This window comes from Otolemur garnettii, unplaced genomic scaffold (genome assembly GCF_000181295.1).
Source record: "Otolemur garnettii isolate 467f Iridium unplaced genomic scaffold, OtoGar3 scaffold00025, whole genome shotgun sequence".
NCBI classification, from domain to species: Eukaryota; Metazoa; Chordata; class Mammalia; order Primates; family Galagidae; genus Otolemur; species Otolemur garnettii.
Genome location: NW_003852420.1, coordinates 18,938,866 through 18,956,254, shown reverse-complemented (window position 1 = coordinate 18,956,254; position 17,389 = coordinate 18,938,866). Strand labels below are relative to the sequence as shown.

Here is a 17,389-nt window from a genome sequence, read left to right as displayed (position 1 = left end):
CCGGGCTGGATTCGAACCCGCCACCTTAGGTGTATGTGGCTGGTGCCTTACCCACTTGAGCCACAGGCGCCGAGCCAACAGAGAGAGAGAGAGAGTCTTATTATGTTGCCCTTGGTAGAGTGCTGTGGCATTACAGCTCACAGCAACCTCAAACTCTTGGGCTTAAGTGATTCTCTTACCTCAGCCTCCCAAGTAGCTGGGACTATAGGTGCCTGCCACAGTGCCCTGTTATTTTTTTGTTCCAGTTGTTTAGTTGGTCTGGCCGGGTTCGAACCCACCACTCTCTTTATATGTGGCTAGCACTGTAACCACTGTGCAATAGGTGCCGAGCCTGTTTTTAAATTTTTTATAGAGACACGGTCTTTCTATGTTGAACAGGCTGGTCTTGAACTCTTGGCCCCAAGTGATCTTCCTGCCTTGGCCTCCCAAAGCACTAGGATTATAGGTGAGAGCTGCCATACCCAGCCTTCAACTCATTTTTTTTTTAATGAATAAACAAATCAACAAAATCAGTGAGACTTAATGCTGACAAGATAGTGACAAGGACAAGTGACAAATAACAAAGGAACAGGGTTTCAAGGAGGACAATCCACTAGGTCAAATGTTAAAGAGATGACTGATAAGGCATTTCTTGGATTTAGTTGACTTTACAAAGTCATAATTGCCCAAGCAAGATTAGCTTAATTGGAGCCATAGAAGCAGAAACCAGAATGTGAGACAATGAATATCAAACTAGCATTCAAAATGCTAGAGCCAGGCACAGTGGCTCATGCCTATAATCCCAGCACTCTGGGAGGCTGAGATGGGCGGATTGCCTGAGCTCACAGAATTCCAGACCAGCCTGAGCAAGAACGAGACCCTGCCTCTAAAAACAGCCAGATGGCTTGGCGCCTGTGGCTCAAGTGGCTAAGGCACCAGCCACATACACCTAAGGTGGCGGCTTCAAATCCAGCCCAGACCCGCCAAACAACAACGGCTGCAACCAAAAAATAGCTGGGCATTGTGGTGGGCACCTGTAGTCCCAGCTACTTGGGAAGCAGAGGCAGGAGACTTGCTTGAGCCCAGGAGTTGGAGGTTGCTGTGAGCTGTGAGGCCACGGGCACTCTACCCAGGGGGATAGCTTGAGGCGCTGTCTCAAAAAAATACAATAAAATAAAATAATTAAAATAAAATAAAATAAAAACAGCCAGATGCTGTGGCGGGTGCCTGTAGTTCCCACTACTCAGGAGGCTGAGGCAAAAGAATCTGTTTAGCCCAGGAGTCTGAGGTTGCTGTAAGCTATGATGCCACAGCACTCTATGAGACTCTGTTTCAAAAATAAACAAACAAAAACAAAAAAAAAAAAGGAATATACTTGGCTGAGGGAGGGGTGTGGTGTCTCATGCCTATAATCCTAGCACTCTGGGAGAATTAGTCAAGAGGATTGCCTGAGCTCAGGAGTTATCTCTACTGAAAACAGAAAAATCAGCTAGGCATTTTGGTGAGCACCTGTAGTCCCAGCTACTTGGGAGGGTGAGACAAGATAGCTTGAACCTCGGAGTCTGAGGTTCCTGTCAGCTAGGCTGACACCATGGCACTCTAGCCTGGAGCAACAGAGTGAGATTCTATCTCAAAGAAATAAAATAAAGAAACTTGGCTGAGAAGAGAAAGGGTAGGAAATAGTTAGGAGAGTATACAGATTGGGGAACGTATTTGTATTTATTCATAAACAGGGAACCCTGCTTGAGCAAGAATGAGACCCATCTCTACTAAAAATAGAAAAACTAGCAAGGTGTTGTGGCAGGCGCCTGTAGTCCCAGCTACTCTGAAGGCTGAGGCAAGAGGCACACTTGAACCCAAGAGTTTGAGGTTGCTGTGAGCTATAATGCTACAACATTCTATCCAGGGTAACAGAGTGAGATTGTCTCAAAAAAAGAAAGAAAGAAAAAGAAAAATCAGAAAGACAGTTGACTGTCAAAGCAAATGCTTCCTCCCCTCATAATATGCCAAATAAATGAGTAATCTCTTACTTCATTTGGACAGAGAAAGTAATAAAAGTCACTATTCTGTGTCTTTCAGAATCATTTTAAAGTAGAATCAAATTTCACAAAAAGGGAAAACTAAACCTCCTCACACTGGATTGGAATAGGAAGTTACAAAACACATGTAGGTTTTCATGGTTACATAAAGAAAGGATTGCAACCTTTCATACATTCAAATACAATTTAGTTTTATCATTCATACATTCACAAAATTATTATAGGAATTATACTGTCCCAGGTGCTAGGAATCAAAGAAAAAAAATTGTCCTTGCTCTCAAGGAGGTCCAAGTCAAAAGAAGAATCAAATAAACAAGAAAAAAAAATAAGATGGTTTGAGAAGTTAAACCAATAATAGATGTTCAGCATCCTATATGACTATATAATAGAAGTATCTAACTTAGACTTGGGATGACTAAGAAAGGCTTCCTAAAGGAGGTAATGCCCAATCTGAATTGATAGACATGAAGGAGAGGTGACGCACTCTCCCCCAAAGAGCTTCAGACTCTAAGCGTGACTTTAATTTTCCTGTGGTATCAAATGTTGCCTGTTACCAAACTAAGGAGCACCGAGGGAGAATGTTAGGTTCAGTAAGGATGGAGTCTAGTTCTAGTAATGGGCATGAAGCCTGAACTTTCAGAGAACTGATGCTGATTCACAAAGTGCTCTGAGCAGCTCTAGAATAGAGAAATATTGGCTCAGCACCTGTGGCTCAAATGGCTAAGCGCCAGCCACATACACCCATACACCTAAGGCGGCTAGTTTGAATCCAGCTCGGGCCTGCCAAAACGACAATGACAGCTGCAACCAAAAAAAAAAAAAAATAGCCGGGTGTTGTGGCAGGCACCTGTGGTCCCAGCTACTTGGGAGGCTGAGGCAGGAGACTGGCTTGAGCCCAGGAGCTGGAGGTTGCTGTGAGCTGAGATGCCACAGCATTCTACCCAGGGGGATAGCTTGAGGCTCTGTCTCAAAAAAAAAAAAAAAATATTTAACAAAGACAATCACCCTGTTAAGTCAACAGAATCAAAGAAGACAGACAGATGAATGAGATAAGGAAAAGTGAGAAAATTAAATACTAGAACTCTAGGAGACAAAAGCTCTAAAAAATTAGAAAAAGAAAAAAAGGCTGGGTTTCTCCTGGAGGAAAAGAAAGTGAAACTGAGACCTAGACTTTATACTCATTTACAGCCCCCTACACCATAAAGCAGCCATCCCCAAACTTTTCATCACTAGGGACTGGTTCCAATTTTTCCATGGACTGGGGTAGAAGATGGGTGGGAGATGGTTTGATATGAGTCTACAAGTAATAGATTTATTATGGTCTCAGTGCAGTCAAACCTCTCTGCTTATGATAATCTGTATTTGCAGCTGCTTCCCAGTGCTAGCATTACCGCCTTAGCTCCACCTCAGATCATCAGGCATTAGATTCTCAAAAGGAACATGCAGCCTAGACCTCTAGCATGTACAGTTTACAGTAGGGTCCATGCTCCTTTGAGAATTTCATGCTGCTGCCTTCTGATAAGACACAGAGTCCCGGCGGTGATGCAAACGATGGGGAGCCCTGTAAACACAGATGAAGCTGCATCTGCTGCTCACCTGCTGCCACGCAGCCCACTTCCTACCAGGTCACGTATTGACAGACTGGTATCTGTCTGGAGCCCAGAGGTTGGGGACCACAGCCATAGGAAAGGGAGTCCCTGATTCTGAGCACCTAGCACATAACATTTTTTATAAATAAATGATTGACCTGGCTTTTATGGTTATAGAAATTGCTCTTTCTGGCTCGGTGCCTGTTGTTCAGTGAGCAGGACGCTGGCCACATACACTGAAGCTGGTGGGTTCGAGCCTGGCCCAGGCCTGCTAAACAACAATGACAACTGCAACCAAAAAATAGCCAGGCATTGTGATGGACACCTGCAGTCCCAGCTACTCGGGAGGCTGAGGCAAGAGAATTGCTTAAGCCCGAGAGTTGGAGGTTGCTGTGAGCTGTGACACCAGAGCACCCTACAAAGGGCAAAATAGTGAGACTCTGTCTCAAAAAAAAAAAAAAAGAAAGAAAGAAATTGCTCTTTCCTCTCCATTACTAAGTACTTCCTCTCCCTGAGTCTGACTCATTCTCCACACAGGCACAAACTTTATTTCTTGTCTTCCAGAATGGGCAACCAAAAAGCTCATAGAAAAATAATATAAGAACCCTGAACAGACCCTGTTTCTTCAACAGATCCTTCAAGCTGTAGCAGCAGAGCTGAGTTCATATAGCTTCCCCACACATCAGTCCTTGACCCTTACAGAACTAATGCCATCTTGCTTCCCCTGCACTTCTCAGTCCTCTTCACAGCCACAGGTCTAGTGTCTGATTTCTCCATCTTTTCAAAAGTGTGTGCAATGGTAGAAATCAGTTGGCTTGCTACCTGTGTGTCTAAGTGTTGAGTTTTCATCTATAAAATGGGGGTTAATAGAACCTATTCCATATAAATAAATATGAAAAAATATATATATTATTATTTATTTTTTGAGACAGAGCCTCAAGCTGTCCCCCTGGGTAGAGTGCCATGGCATCACAGCTCACAGCAATCTCCCACTCCTGGGCTCAAGCCAGTCTCCTGCCTCAGCCTCCCAAGTAGCTGGGACCACAGGTGCCCGCCATAACGCCTGGCTATTTTTTGGTTGCAGCTGTCATTGTTGTTTGGCGGTCCGGGCTGGGGATTCGAACCCGCCACCTTAGGCGTACGTGGCTGGTGCCTTAGCCACTTGAGCCACAGGCACTGAGCCCTTTTTTTTTTGAGACAGAGCCTCAAGTTGTTGTCCTGTGTAGAGTGCTGTAGCATGACAGCTCACAGCAACCTCCAACTCCTAGGCTTAGGCAATTCTCTTGCCTCAGCCTCCCAAGTAGCTGGGACTACAGGCGCCCACCATGATGCCTGGCTATTTTTGGTCATAGCTGCCATTATTGTTTGGCAGGCCCAGGCTGGATGTGAACCCGCCAGTTCTGGTGTATGTGGCTGGTGCCTTAGCCACTTGAGCTACAGGCGCTGAGCCTAGAGATTACTTCTTTATTTCCTTCAAGAACCACAGAGGTCTATGAGGGGATAAAAATCAAATTAACATTCACTGAACCACAATACATCAGACACCATGCTAACTAAACAAGGCCACGTAGCTAGTATATACCAGAATAAAGATGGCATATAGGCTAAAACTATCCCTTTGAACATCACAGAAGAAACAACTTTAAGAATAAACTTGATTTTGAGGAAGAAAAAAACACACCAAAATTCAGGTTCTTTTGTCAATGTCCTACAATAGCAAAATTTTAGTGATATCTAACATGTACAACCTATATAAATGTAAACTTGAGACCTATAATTCCTATTGCACCAAGTTTGAACACCAGCGTGGTCACAAAACCATCCTCTCATCCCTTTCCCAGGCCAGTGGACTTGAGTGATGGAAATGCTGATGACTAAGAATAAGTGCATAACATCCATGCAGGCAGGTAAGAGACACACTGATAAAGTGGCTTCCTATGGTGGTAAACGGAAAACAAGTCCTGCTCTGGATTCCTACAGCGCCTCACACATACAGCTGTGGGAACTGAGAAGGGGACCTGCAAAGGAATGTAATCACAGTATGCAATGACTAAAAAGTGGGCAGTCCCCCTCTAGGAGAGTCAGAATGACCAGTGCCCTTGTGTTAGGAAAAAATGGTAGCTGTGGCAAGGTTTTGGTTGGCTTACTTTTTGCACAAGACAAACATGAGGAGAAAAAAATGAAGTAATTAGGTAAGCCAACTATACACAATATGGAACAATGGAATAATCCAGGGTAAACAGGAAATTCAGGCTAAAATCTGACTCAGAAAATAAGCTGCTTAGGAAGCCAAGAAGACTAACTAGTCATCAAATGATTTGATTTCTCAAGAGCAACACCTGTGCATGGAGACGAGGAGAAACCAATTTTAAAAGGGAGACGTGAGGGGAGTATAGGGAAGGTTAAAGGATCGTGAAATGTGTCATAAACATTAGCCTCTTCAGTCCAATTAAATGAATTTAAATGGCAAAATAAAATCACTGTCAAAGCAAAAAACTTAAGGTAAGACAGTGCTTCAGGAAGGCAAGTCTCCTGAATGGTAATTAAGCAAGATTTTTTTTATTTTGAGACAGAGTCTCACTATGTCACCCTGGATAGAGTGTCGTTGCATCACAGCTCACAGCATCCTCAAACTCTTGGACTTAAGTGATTCTCTTGCCTCAGTCTTCCAAGTAGCTGGGACTACAGGTACCCACCACAATGCCCGGCTATTTTTTTTGCAGTTGTCATTGTTTAGCTGGCCTGGGCTGGGCTTGAACTCATCAGCCTCAATGTATGTGGCTGGCACAATAACCACTGTGCTACGGGTGCCTAGCCAAAGCAAGATTTTCAAAGACTAAAGTTGTTGCTCCTTTTCCCTCAATACCCATCCAGGTCAAATGTATTGACTTCAAGAATAGTTTATAGAGCCTTCCATGTAGGTCTCACGGATAGAATGGAAAAACGTGAGTGGGAGGCAAGTAGAATGAGCTAAATCCACAGTAGACAGAATGAACTGCTCACAACATTCTTGACTTTTCCTATTAAACATTATTATCATGACCTGAAGAGGTGAATGGCAAACTAGGCTTGCAAATAGAATAAACCAATTTGCAAAAAGTACAAAGTAGAAAACTGACAGCTGGTATCACTGGTTGTATAATCGTTCCCTCCCTACCATCTTCTCATCTGCCTACATCAGCCTTTCCCAAAATATGTTCCACAAAATACTGCCCTGCAAATGAGATCTGCAAAATGGTTTTCCAAGTTTAAAACATCTGGAAAATTCTATATTTTCCTCCTTCTTAAAGAGTTACTAGCACACCAAAAGCTCTGAGAAGTCCTGTAAACAAACTTCTGTCCTGATTTAACTTAATATTTCCCAAACATTTGCTCATGAAACACTTTTGCACAGTAATCATTAACTGAAAACAGCCTAAAGTTTAGATCCCAAACCATGTTCAAATTTTCTATGCTAAGCTTGGTGCTCATAGCACAGTGGTTATGGTGCCAGCCACATACACTGAAGGTATACCCGGCCCAGGCCAGCTAGCCAACAATGACAACTGCAACAAAAAACAGCCAGGTGTTGTGGCAGGTGCCTGTAGTCCCAGCTACTTGGGAGGCTGAGGCAAGAGAATCACTTGAGCCCGAGAGTTGGAGGTTGCTGTGAGCTGTGATGCCATTGCACTCTGCTATGGGTGACATAGTAAGACTCTGTCTCAAAAAAAATTTTTCTATGCTAAAAAAATGATTCAATCCCTTTGAGCTACTACTGCCTCATCACTCTTCTTCCTCCAACTACCAAACTTTAAAAAACACACACCAAATTTGACACTTCCTGCTTCCTGTTTCCTCATCACCACTCACTTCTTCATCACACAGTATCTGGCTTCAGCCCCCAGTGCTCTACTGCAGTTCTTCTCATGGTATGAAAACTTACACAACTTGCAGAACTAATGGCTTCTCTCTGGCCATCAGTCTCTCTGCGGGGTCACAGAGGAATATTCACATTTCTGGACACTCTTATTCCTCAGCTCCCACCACACTGCCTTCTACCCATCTCTTTCACAAGTGTGATCTTCTCAGGTTCCTCTTTCTCTTTCCAACCCCTAAGTTCTCAGACCAACTCTTACTTCTCCCTTGAGTATACAGCCTAAGGTTTGAACTACCGCCCCTTTTGTGGGTCTGCAATTCTAATCCCGAGCCATTCCTTGACTTCAGATCCATATTTCCAATGGAGTTTCAACTTGCTCATGTTACTATTCTTCAAGGACTATACAATTCAACACACTCCAGCTAAACTCATTCATTTCTCTACCAAGCTTTCTCCTTTGACTGTCTTCTTGATTTCTGTTAACTGGATCACTAACTGGAGCCACTTTCTCTCTACTGAAGTACCAACCACCATGGACTCCAACTACTTAACTTTTCCCTTACACTTGAAGCTCCATCAATCAGCTGTGCTAAGACACAGCAGAAACTCAACATACTTGGAAAAATGGATGAATCATTTCAATCAATATGATCCAAACCTTTGAATCATGCCCAACTAATCGCTTGTCCTTCAAACATGTACGAAGTTCTGTCATATCTCTACAAAAGCTCTTGATTCTCTCCATGTACAAGACCATTATCCTTCATCAGATTTAAATGAAACTCCAAACCTAAACTACAACTGTCTCCTAACTGGCATAAGGTTCCTCCAGCTTTGTAAATGCTATTCTAACCACTTTACTCCTTAGCTCAGACACCTTCAATGGTTTACCACTGTTTTCAGAATATAGACCAAAGCCCTTAGTATGCTATCACTGCTGTCCACGTTTGGATCTTTACTATCTTTCCATCCTTATCTCCTACTACTCCTTATGTTCTAGTCCAAGGGTCAGCACACTACAGCCAGTGAACCAAACCCAGCCTGCTGCCTGTTTTTGCAAATACCATGTTTCCCCGAAAATAAAACCTACCCAAAAAATAAGCCCTAGCAGGACTTCTATGCATTTGTTAAATATAAGCCCTACCCCATAATAAGACCTAGTGATGGGCGTGGCTATGCATTTCAGGGGAGAGCAGTAAGGAAGACCGGAATACCTTTTATCTGCCACAGCTCCTTTCTCTGAGCCGTTGGCACTTGTGTGGGTACGTGTGTGGTAACCACGGTGGCAGGCATCCTATCGAGCACATGCGAACAGCTAGGGGAAAGGAGTTCACACATCACTAGCACCAGCCCCATCAACAAGGTTGGCTCCTCCTGTCAGGTTCCAGAAGAAGATGACTTAACTGTATTTGAATAAATGTAGATGGTTGTATATTAATAAAAATAAGACATCCTCTGAAAATAAGCCCTAGTGTGTCTTTTTGAGAAAAATAAATAGAAGACAGTGTCTCATTTTCGGGGAAAGATGATAAAGTTTTATCAGAACACAGCCATGCTCATTCATTTATGTATTGCCTGTGACTACTTTTGAGCTACAATGGAAGAGCTGAAACAGAAATCTTATGTCCTGCAAAACCTAGAATATTTACTATTTAGCTTTTTACAAAGTGTGCTGACCACTATTCTAACAGGATAATCAACTATTCCCTGAAAATGGCCTGTGCTCCCCACCACCCTTCCTTTGTTCATGCTGTTCCTATCTTTTCGAAAGACCTTCCCCTGCTTTTTTCCTATATTGTCCACATTCTTTTCTTTTTTTTGCAGTTTTTGGCCAGGGCTGGGTTTGAACCCACCACCTCCGGCATATGGGGCTGGCACCCTACTCCTTTGAGCCATAGGCATCGCCATTGTTCACATTCTTTAAGACCAGCTCAAATGCCACCTTTTTCATGAAGACTCCTGATGCTAAAGGCAAACTTCTCTGTGCTCACAGTAGAACATTTGTAACTTTTCTTCAGGTTTATCACACTGTGCCTGATATTACGATTACTAGTATAAGTGTATTTCTAATTCTATATTGTAAACCATCACAGTCACTGGCAACCCCCACAGAGCTTAACAGCACCTTGCTTTATATTTGTTGAAGTACAATGAACTCCTTCAAGCCCAAATATTGGGTTGAAACTAATGAGATAAAATTTAATAGGGAAGTATTTCTAAAGCTTCCATGCAGGTTTCCATATTCAATTGCATAAGACTTGACAGCTGCACATATGAGAGTAATTTAGAGCAGGGTTTCTCAAACTCAACATCAATGACATTTGGGGCTAGATAATTCTGCACTGTAAATAACAGTCTTTAGCCCCTACACACTAGACTCCTATAGCATGTAACCAGTATGAGAATCAAAAATGTGCTCTGGGGGAGCAAAATTGCCCTCAGTTGAAAACCACTACTCTAGAAATTTCCAAGTATGAGCTATAAGATATTTCTGTTGATAAGACATAGATTATATAGTAATTGTAGTACAGTGTCAGATTAAGAGATAAGAGCCAAAAAAAAAAAAAAAAAAAAGATAAGAGCCACACATAGTCAGTGCTAGCTGACTCATACTTGTGAGGCTGTGTTCAAAACTGGATTTTAAAAGTACTTTGGAAAACTGGATTTTATATAGTCAAAGGTGACCAGGCTGATGAGAGACTACAGAAAGTGTCATAGGAAGGATACTTAAGTAAATTGAGGTATTTAGCTTAACCAAGAGAAGATGAAGAGAAACCTGTTATCTTCAAATAGCTGATGGGCTATTCTGTTAGAAAAATGTTACTTAGGAAGGCAGATCTAGTACCAGTGGGCAGCATGTGCAGGAAGGCAGATTTAGGTTCTGTACAAGTAAAAACTTTGGAGTAATCAGAGCCAGCCAAAAAACTTCTTGGGCTAAGTTATGAAACACTGTTCTCTTATCATTCTGGAAGCGTTTCAATGGACACCCAGCAAATTGACGTTAGAGATGCTATAGGAAGATTCCTGCATAGGACAAGATGGTCTCCTAAGGTTCTTGCTAGCTCTGAGATTCCAAGACTAGCAAAGGAAAAGCCATATGCCACAAATAAGCCATACGTACAAGCCATGTGCAATTTCAAGACTTTGATTAGAGCAAAAGAGAAAAATACTTTGCCAAATAATTTGCCCTATTTATGATTGATAACAACTTACATTTACTCTCTGGCACTGTAACTACCAGTGACCTATTTTTTTTCTAGACAATGGATATCACTACCTTTGAACTATAACTTTTCTTCTGCTAATAATAACTACCAGTATAATTTGTAAATGCTTTGCAGTTTTCAAAGCATCCCAATGTGCATTACTTTACTCACAGTAGCTAAAGGATAAACATGAAAACTTATTTTAGATAACCTGTCCTCACTTGCTGCCTCTTGCCTGAATCTTATGAAAGCTAGCAGATGTTCATCTCCAAAACAAATCACTTATACACAACCCAGAGATATTTTAGCATCAGCAACATGGATTTACTTCAGTGAAATTCTATTTTATTCTGATTTGGAGAAGAAAATTTGAGAAATTCTAACTTAGTATTCTCAAATTTCAAGTGGCTACACAAATGAAATTTCCAGAAAGCAGTCACAATAAAACATGAAGCAAAACTATTTTAGCTCCTAACCCCAGGGATTCTTTTACTCCTCAGCTACAACTACCAATAAGAATGTGTAAGGACTTGCCCCCAAACCAAAATGGGCCCTCACTCACTGCTTTACTTACTTCTTTACGTTTCGTTTCTGGACATTCCGACTGCAGAGTGAGGGTTGCACCTTCGATATTTCGTGGCATGGGCGTGGAACCAGGGTTTATTGTCAAATGAATCTGATCTGGTGAGATAATGTGTTGCACATAACCCTGGGACATTGCTTCATGATCTATTAAGTGAAAGCCCTCTTCACCCCCTACGAGAAAAGGCAAGTGTTCTCCACACTGTCCATCGTCATCTTCATCCTCCAAAGTGCCAGAATCCTGCTCAATCAGAACAGTGGTCCTATCATAAACAGTTCCAGATGAGGAAGGCACCAGTCCATTTTTATCCACAAACCTGAGCATCTTATCATCAGGGGTCAGCTCATCTTCCTCTGGCTCAAAGTAGATGATGTTGTCTTCTGGACTGTGTTCCCCCATGGTTCAGTTGTGCTCAGCCCAATTGTGAGAAATGAAAATGTAATGACCTGTCTGCAATAGAACAAAGCCAGAGTTAGACCCATACCACAATACCCACGGACCTCCTCAGAAACCTCAGGGCTTGTTTTCTGTCTCATTTAAAGAGCAAGCTGGTGGTGGTGCCTGTGGCTCAAAAGAGTAGGGCCCTGGCCCCATATGCAGGAGGCAGTGGGTTCGAACCCAGCCCCAGCCAAAAACTGAAAGAAAAAAAAAAGAGCAGTCCAGAGAAAATGGAAAATCATTGCCATGGAAATAATTTTTTGTATCTTAATTTTGAAACCATTAAGCTATTTTGAAGGAAACGCAATGCCATATTGAAGTAGTATGTAGCAATTCATAATAGTTCACAGACTTTATAAATGTGCCTTGCTGTCAAACAATTCAAAGACTGGTTAAAATACCTAAAGCGAACAAAAGAGCAAAGAGAACAGCGGCCACTTCAAAATTGAGCTGCTATAAATGTTAATGTATGAAAACCTCACTGAAATATCCCCCCAAATCATACCATGAAGCAGTACATGGCCTCATGTAGACCATGGCGGAAGGAGCAAGGCTTTAGAAACAGTCATGTACCTACAAATCTGGAATTTGGTCTTTACTATTTAGGTATTCTATGCCTCATTTTTCTTAGGGTAAGGTGGGATTATTAATTCCTGTTCTCTCAAAGTTAAGAGGAATAAAACAGATAATGCATGTTAAGCACAATGTTGACAAACAGTAGAGGAACAAGTGTGAATTCCTCTCTTGTAGAACAGATGTTTCAATCTCTGGGTGGAGAGGCTGATCCCTAATCAAGCACAACTAATGACGATCACTGTATCTATTTATCTCCTAAAACAATAACCTGTTGGCCAGAATGTATGTAGTGTTGTGGGCTCTTTGCCCGGAGGGAATGCATCTATTGCCTTTTGTTTCTATAGCTTAGTAAACTGACACTAGTAATTCAGAAAATATCAGCTAAATATATGAAAGATATAACAACATACTCTCTCAGGATGATATGCACTTCTTGATAAAAATACAAAATTTGAAGTTTTAATGCTATGAAATAGTGATTCTTCCTTCACCTGCAAACACACAGGCTCTACAAATGTGGATTTGACCAATAGAACAGAGAATTTTAAAATTCTCAGCACATCACTTTTAGTTTTCAGTCTGGCTTTGCACGTTATCTTTCTCTTCTATTCCGGGTTAGAACGTGAGCCTTTACCTAGTGGGGCGGCTAGACAGAGAGGTAGTTACAAGAGACAGGCCAAAGGATCGGATCCGGGAGGAACCGGCCCAACTCCTAGCTCTGGCTTACGCAACCCATAGATGCACATTTCGCTGCATCTGAGAGGAGAGATAAGAGCACCGAGGGCCCCATTAGGCTACCCCGACACCATCGGTGGCAACGCAGAGACCAACTGTCCGGAACAAACAAGACCAGGAGATTTGAAGGAGGCCAACGAAGAGTGAGAAAGGAGCACCCTCGAGAGGAGGCTGGGAAAAGGAACCTGTCTGAGGCAGCTTCCAGCCCAAGGCTACACAGAAAAATCCGAAGACGAGCTGGGGGGCTCTCAGCACCGCGAAGAGGGGCAGGGTCTGGGTCTCCATGGAAACAGGAGGGGGGCTGGATACCCATCCCCATGGAAACCGAGGAGGGGTGGGGTCCCCATGGTGACCAGAGCGAGGCTTCTATTGGGAAATGCTTCAGGAGGGAGCCTAAGTCTCATACCCCCCCGGACAGTACCAAGCCCAAGCCAAATCTACTTTAGCCTTTTACCTCCGCGGATCCCGGCAACGGCGGCAGCAGCAGCTTCTCCCCTCCCCAGCGGCACCATGATTGCCCCCACCTTCGCCGAACGTCACTTCCGCTTCCGCTTTCCGGAGGAAGGAGGAGACAGCGGCTCCGCCTGTCCCTGGCGCTTCTGGTTGGCTTAAGGGGTCTGGGGGCTGAGCTCCAGCATCCAATTAGCGAGCAGGAGGGGCGGGGCGGGGCGCCGCGGGTACACAGCCCGGGAGGTGAGTTCGCCTGGCTCAGGCAAGTGCCGCTGTCTTTACCCGGCCGCTCCAGACCTTAGGAAAAGCGAACAAACTTCCAAGCACTAATTCCAAATTATCGTTAGCCTGGTTTGCACTGGCCACCCTCGCTCTGGCAGCTGCACCTGCACCAGCAAGGACCTTTTCCCAGTCTCCTCTCAAGGGCGCTCCCTTCGCACGCCACAGTTAGCCACCAGAATCCCGGCTCGGACCCGCAAGAGCCTGGAAGGCTGCGACGTTCCTGGTTTTCTCCCTCTAGGACCCCCAGTTCACCCTCATTACCCATCAAACTTAACAGGCAGTTACAACTAAAGAGGATTAGACCCCAAAAGGCAGAACTAGGAGTATTACAAGCCAAACAGACAGAACGTTCTCGCCTCTTCCACTTCTCACATGCTTTCATAAAACCCCCTATTTCCTTTCTCTACACACTCCTTTTCAGGCAGGCTGTCCTAACTTTTTCCCCCTATAGATGATTCTCGACTTCGACAGGACTTGTACCGGGCCAGTTGACGCCACCTACTGGCCATTCCCTTCCTTGAGCTATTCACGCCGTCCTTTCACACTGCCCTTACAAGTAGTGGCATTCGAACGCCCAAGTGAATGCCCAAGTAGCGATTTTGAGTGTTCCTTTATTATGCATCTCTCTTTTCTAAATGCCTGGAAGATCTAGCTGTTAGGTCCTCAGCAGCCACTGCCTGCCTGGGAGATCTAGCTGTTAGGTCTTCAGCAGCCACTGCCTGTTTTTCCCATAAACTGCTTTTCTAGAATATTCAGAGTGAGACAACCACAAAGATTAGATCAGGGTTAGGGATTCAGGCCATTGTTGTACCATCCACCAGACTGCCAGGCATAGGTCTCTTTGACCCCTGACCAGCTGTCCCAATGCTTAAGCCATAAAAGTCCAGTTGCAGAAAGATGTCATCTTTCAAGATAAAAACATACACAACAACTGCTGTTAAAAATACATTTATCATCAAAATATATTACAAATATGAGAAAGGGGATGCATCATATACAGTTTGGAGGATTTGTTGGCCAAGAAAATCTCACTTGTTTTATCAGAACAGCCGTTTCCTTCAGTGTTTCCATTTTTAAACCACTGTATTGCCTTCATAGGCTGCATGGCCTTATCCAGGTAGGAAGAGTGGTATAATCTGCATATACAAGTGTATTCAAACTGAGCACTGGAAGCACTTGGGGGAAGCCATGGCCTGTTTATCCAGCAGTTTCCACTTGCATTCTTGCTGTCCATCTCATTATCCTTTCAGGACTCCAAGGTCTGTTCAAATATCTGACCACGGGGAGCTCAGCCCAGGTCACAGGGAAAGTACTAACTATGCCCTGGAGGCAGGTTGAGTAAACAAAAGTATAGTTACTTTTAAATTTTTAAATTAAAAAAAAAGAATATAGATCTATCTGTGTTAAATAATCAAAGTTAAACATCAAATGTCAGTTTCATTGTGGTGGATTTTCCCCATGTCTTCACAACTCACAGTAGCACTGAGTGTGCTAGGCTCAGGAAACAGACAGCTGCCAATCTTCTTTCCAAGCGGCCTCACATAATCTTACAGCATCTCTTCAGCTGGAACAGGTAGAGCTGGTAATTGGCTGCCTTGAGTAAAACAGAGGTGGAGATAAAGAGGCTCAAAGTGGGTTGCAGAGGAATTGGTGAATAAATTCTTGAGCCTTCTTCTTCTCTGTCATTTCATGCTTTTGATTACCAGCTGGGTTTCGAAGCAGTAAGCTGCCAAATATGCTAGCTGCATGGAAAAAAAAAACAGAAAATAAAGAATTCAGCAAAAGAAGGTATTTAAGCTGGGTGCAATGGTTCACACCTGTAATCCTAGCACTTGAGAGGCCAAGGCAGGTGGATTGCCTAGCTCATGAGTTTGAGACCAGCCTGAGCAAGAGCAAGACCCCATCTCTACTAATAGAAAAACTAGTCGGGCATTGTTATAGGCTCCTGTAAGTCCCAGCTATTTGGGAGGCTGAGGCAAGAGGATTGATTGCTCAAGCCTAAGAGTTTGAGGTTGCTGTGAGCTATGACATCATAGCACTCTATCCAGGGTGACAGAGTGAGACTGTCTAAAAAAAAAAAAAAAAAAACCAGGTTTGGTGCCTATAGCTCAGTAGTTAGGACACCAGCTATACATACCAGGGCTGATAGGTTCCAGCCTAGCTCAGGCCCGCCAAAAATTAATGACAACTATAACAAAAAAATAGCTGGGCATTGTGGTGGGCACTTGCAGTCCCAGCTACTTGGGAGGCTGAGGCAAGAGAATTGCATAAGCCCAAGAGTTTGAGGTTGCTCTGCACTGTGACATGACAGCACTCTACCAAGGGCAATATAGTGAGACTCTGTCTCAAAAAAGATGGTGTCTCACTATGTTGCCCAGGTTGGACTCAACCTCCATGTGCCACTGTGCCCTGTCCCTAGAAGGTTGTCCTATGACTTTCAGCTTTCTTGGGGCTGAGTGATATAAAGAGAAGGTCTTCTTGCTATTTCAGCATGGCCCTTCGCCTCCTCCTCTGCTGTTTCCCTGTGCTCCTGCATCTGGAGGCTCTCTTGTTCTACTCTTTTGCAGAATAAGCCTGTCATCTCCTGCTATATTGAGGAAGGGTGGCACTACAAAATAAAAAAAAAATAAAAAATAAATTAGCCAGGACTGCGTGTGGTGGCTTATGTTTATAATATGAACACTCTGTGAGTCCGAGGCAGGGGGAATCCCTTGAGCTCAGAAGTTTGACACCAGATTGATCAAAAGCAAGACCCTATCTCTACTAAAAATAGAAAAAATTAACCAGGCATTGCAGCAGGCACCACTAGTCCCAGCTACTTTCAGAGTGCAGGAGTTTGAGGTTGCTGTGACCTAGGCCAAGGCCATGAATTTTAGCCTGGGGCCACAGAATGAGTCTCTATCTCAAAAAAAAAAAAAATACAATGGGGATATGTTCTGAAAAATGTATCACTGGATGACTTTGTCATTGTGGGAACATCATAGCGTGTACTTACACAAACCTGGATGGTCTAGCCCAGTGGTTCTCAACCTTCCTAATGCTACAACCCTTTAATACAGTTCCTCATGTTGTGGTGACCCCCAACCATAAAATTACTTTCATTGCTACTTCATAACTGTAATTTTGCTACTGTTATGAAACATAACAGAAATATCCGATATGCTGGATGGTCTTAGGCGACCCCTGTGAAAGGGTCGTTTGACTCCCAAAGGGGTCGCGACCCTCAGGTTGAGAACCTCTGGTTTAGCCTAATGCATACCTAGGCTCCATGGTATAGCCCTAGGTTACAAACCCATACAGAATGTTACTGTACTGAATACTGCAGGCAACTATAATACAAGGCAAATATTTGTGCATCTAAAGGCACCTAAACACAAAAAAGGTACAGTAACAATAGTATAAAATAGTCTTATGTGTCAGGATCTGCTTCTGACACCAGTTGTCAGGGCCAGGCCGGGCTTGGGTAAGGTTCCAGACGCGGACCACTAAGCTACCTTTGCTCAGGAACAAAGCTGAGGTACCTTTGTAGGAGGACCACTCAGCTACCTTTGCCCTCTTAGTTGCCTGAGGGCTATCTACTTTAGCTGGAGAGAGAGAGTGTGTGTGTGTGTCTTAGAGAGAGTAAAGCAGTTTTCTTTTCTTTTTTTTTTTTTTTT

The 17,389-nt window shown here is 43.4% G+C and overlaps 2 protein-coding genes across 5 annotated transcripts in view; both read right to left on the bottom strand.

Moving 5' to 3' along the window:
- Positions 1 to 13,556, bottom strand: part of MTF1 (metal regulatory transcription factor 1) — a 54,848-nt gene extending 41,292 nt beyond the window's left edge. For 2 of the 3 annotated variants that reach the window (XM_003788150.3, XM_023512151.1), the window contains exons 1-2: positions 13,456 to 13,556; positions 11,244 to 11,702 (exon numbers count right to left, since the gene is read on the bottom strand). In XM_003788150.3, coding sequence (XP_003788198.1) covers positions 11,244 to 11,651 — 408 coding nt within the window. In that variant the 5' untranslated portion in view covers positions 11,652 to 11,702; positions 13,456 to 13,556. Of the gene's footprint in view, positions 1 to 11,243; positions 11,730 to 13,455 lie in introns of those variants that run through there. The other variant, XM_023512150.1, reaches the window with a different exon arrangement.
- Positions 13,557 to 14,665: 1,109 nt separating this feature from the next.
- The window catches only part of INPP5B (inositol polyphosphate-5-phosphatase B), a 73,077-nt gene continuing 70,353 nt past the window's right edge, over positions 14,666 to 17,389 (bottom strand). For both annotated transcript variants that reach the window (XM_012804139.2, XM_023512167.1), the window contains one exon: positions 14,666 to 15,475. In XM_012804139.2, the coding sequence (XP_012659593.2) occupies positions 15,360 to 15,475 (116 nt within the window). In that variant the 3' untranslated portion in view covers positions 14,666 to 15,359. The remainder of the gene's footprint in view (positions 15,476 to 17,389) is intronic.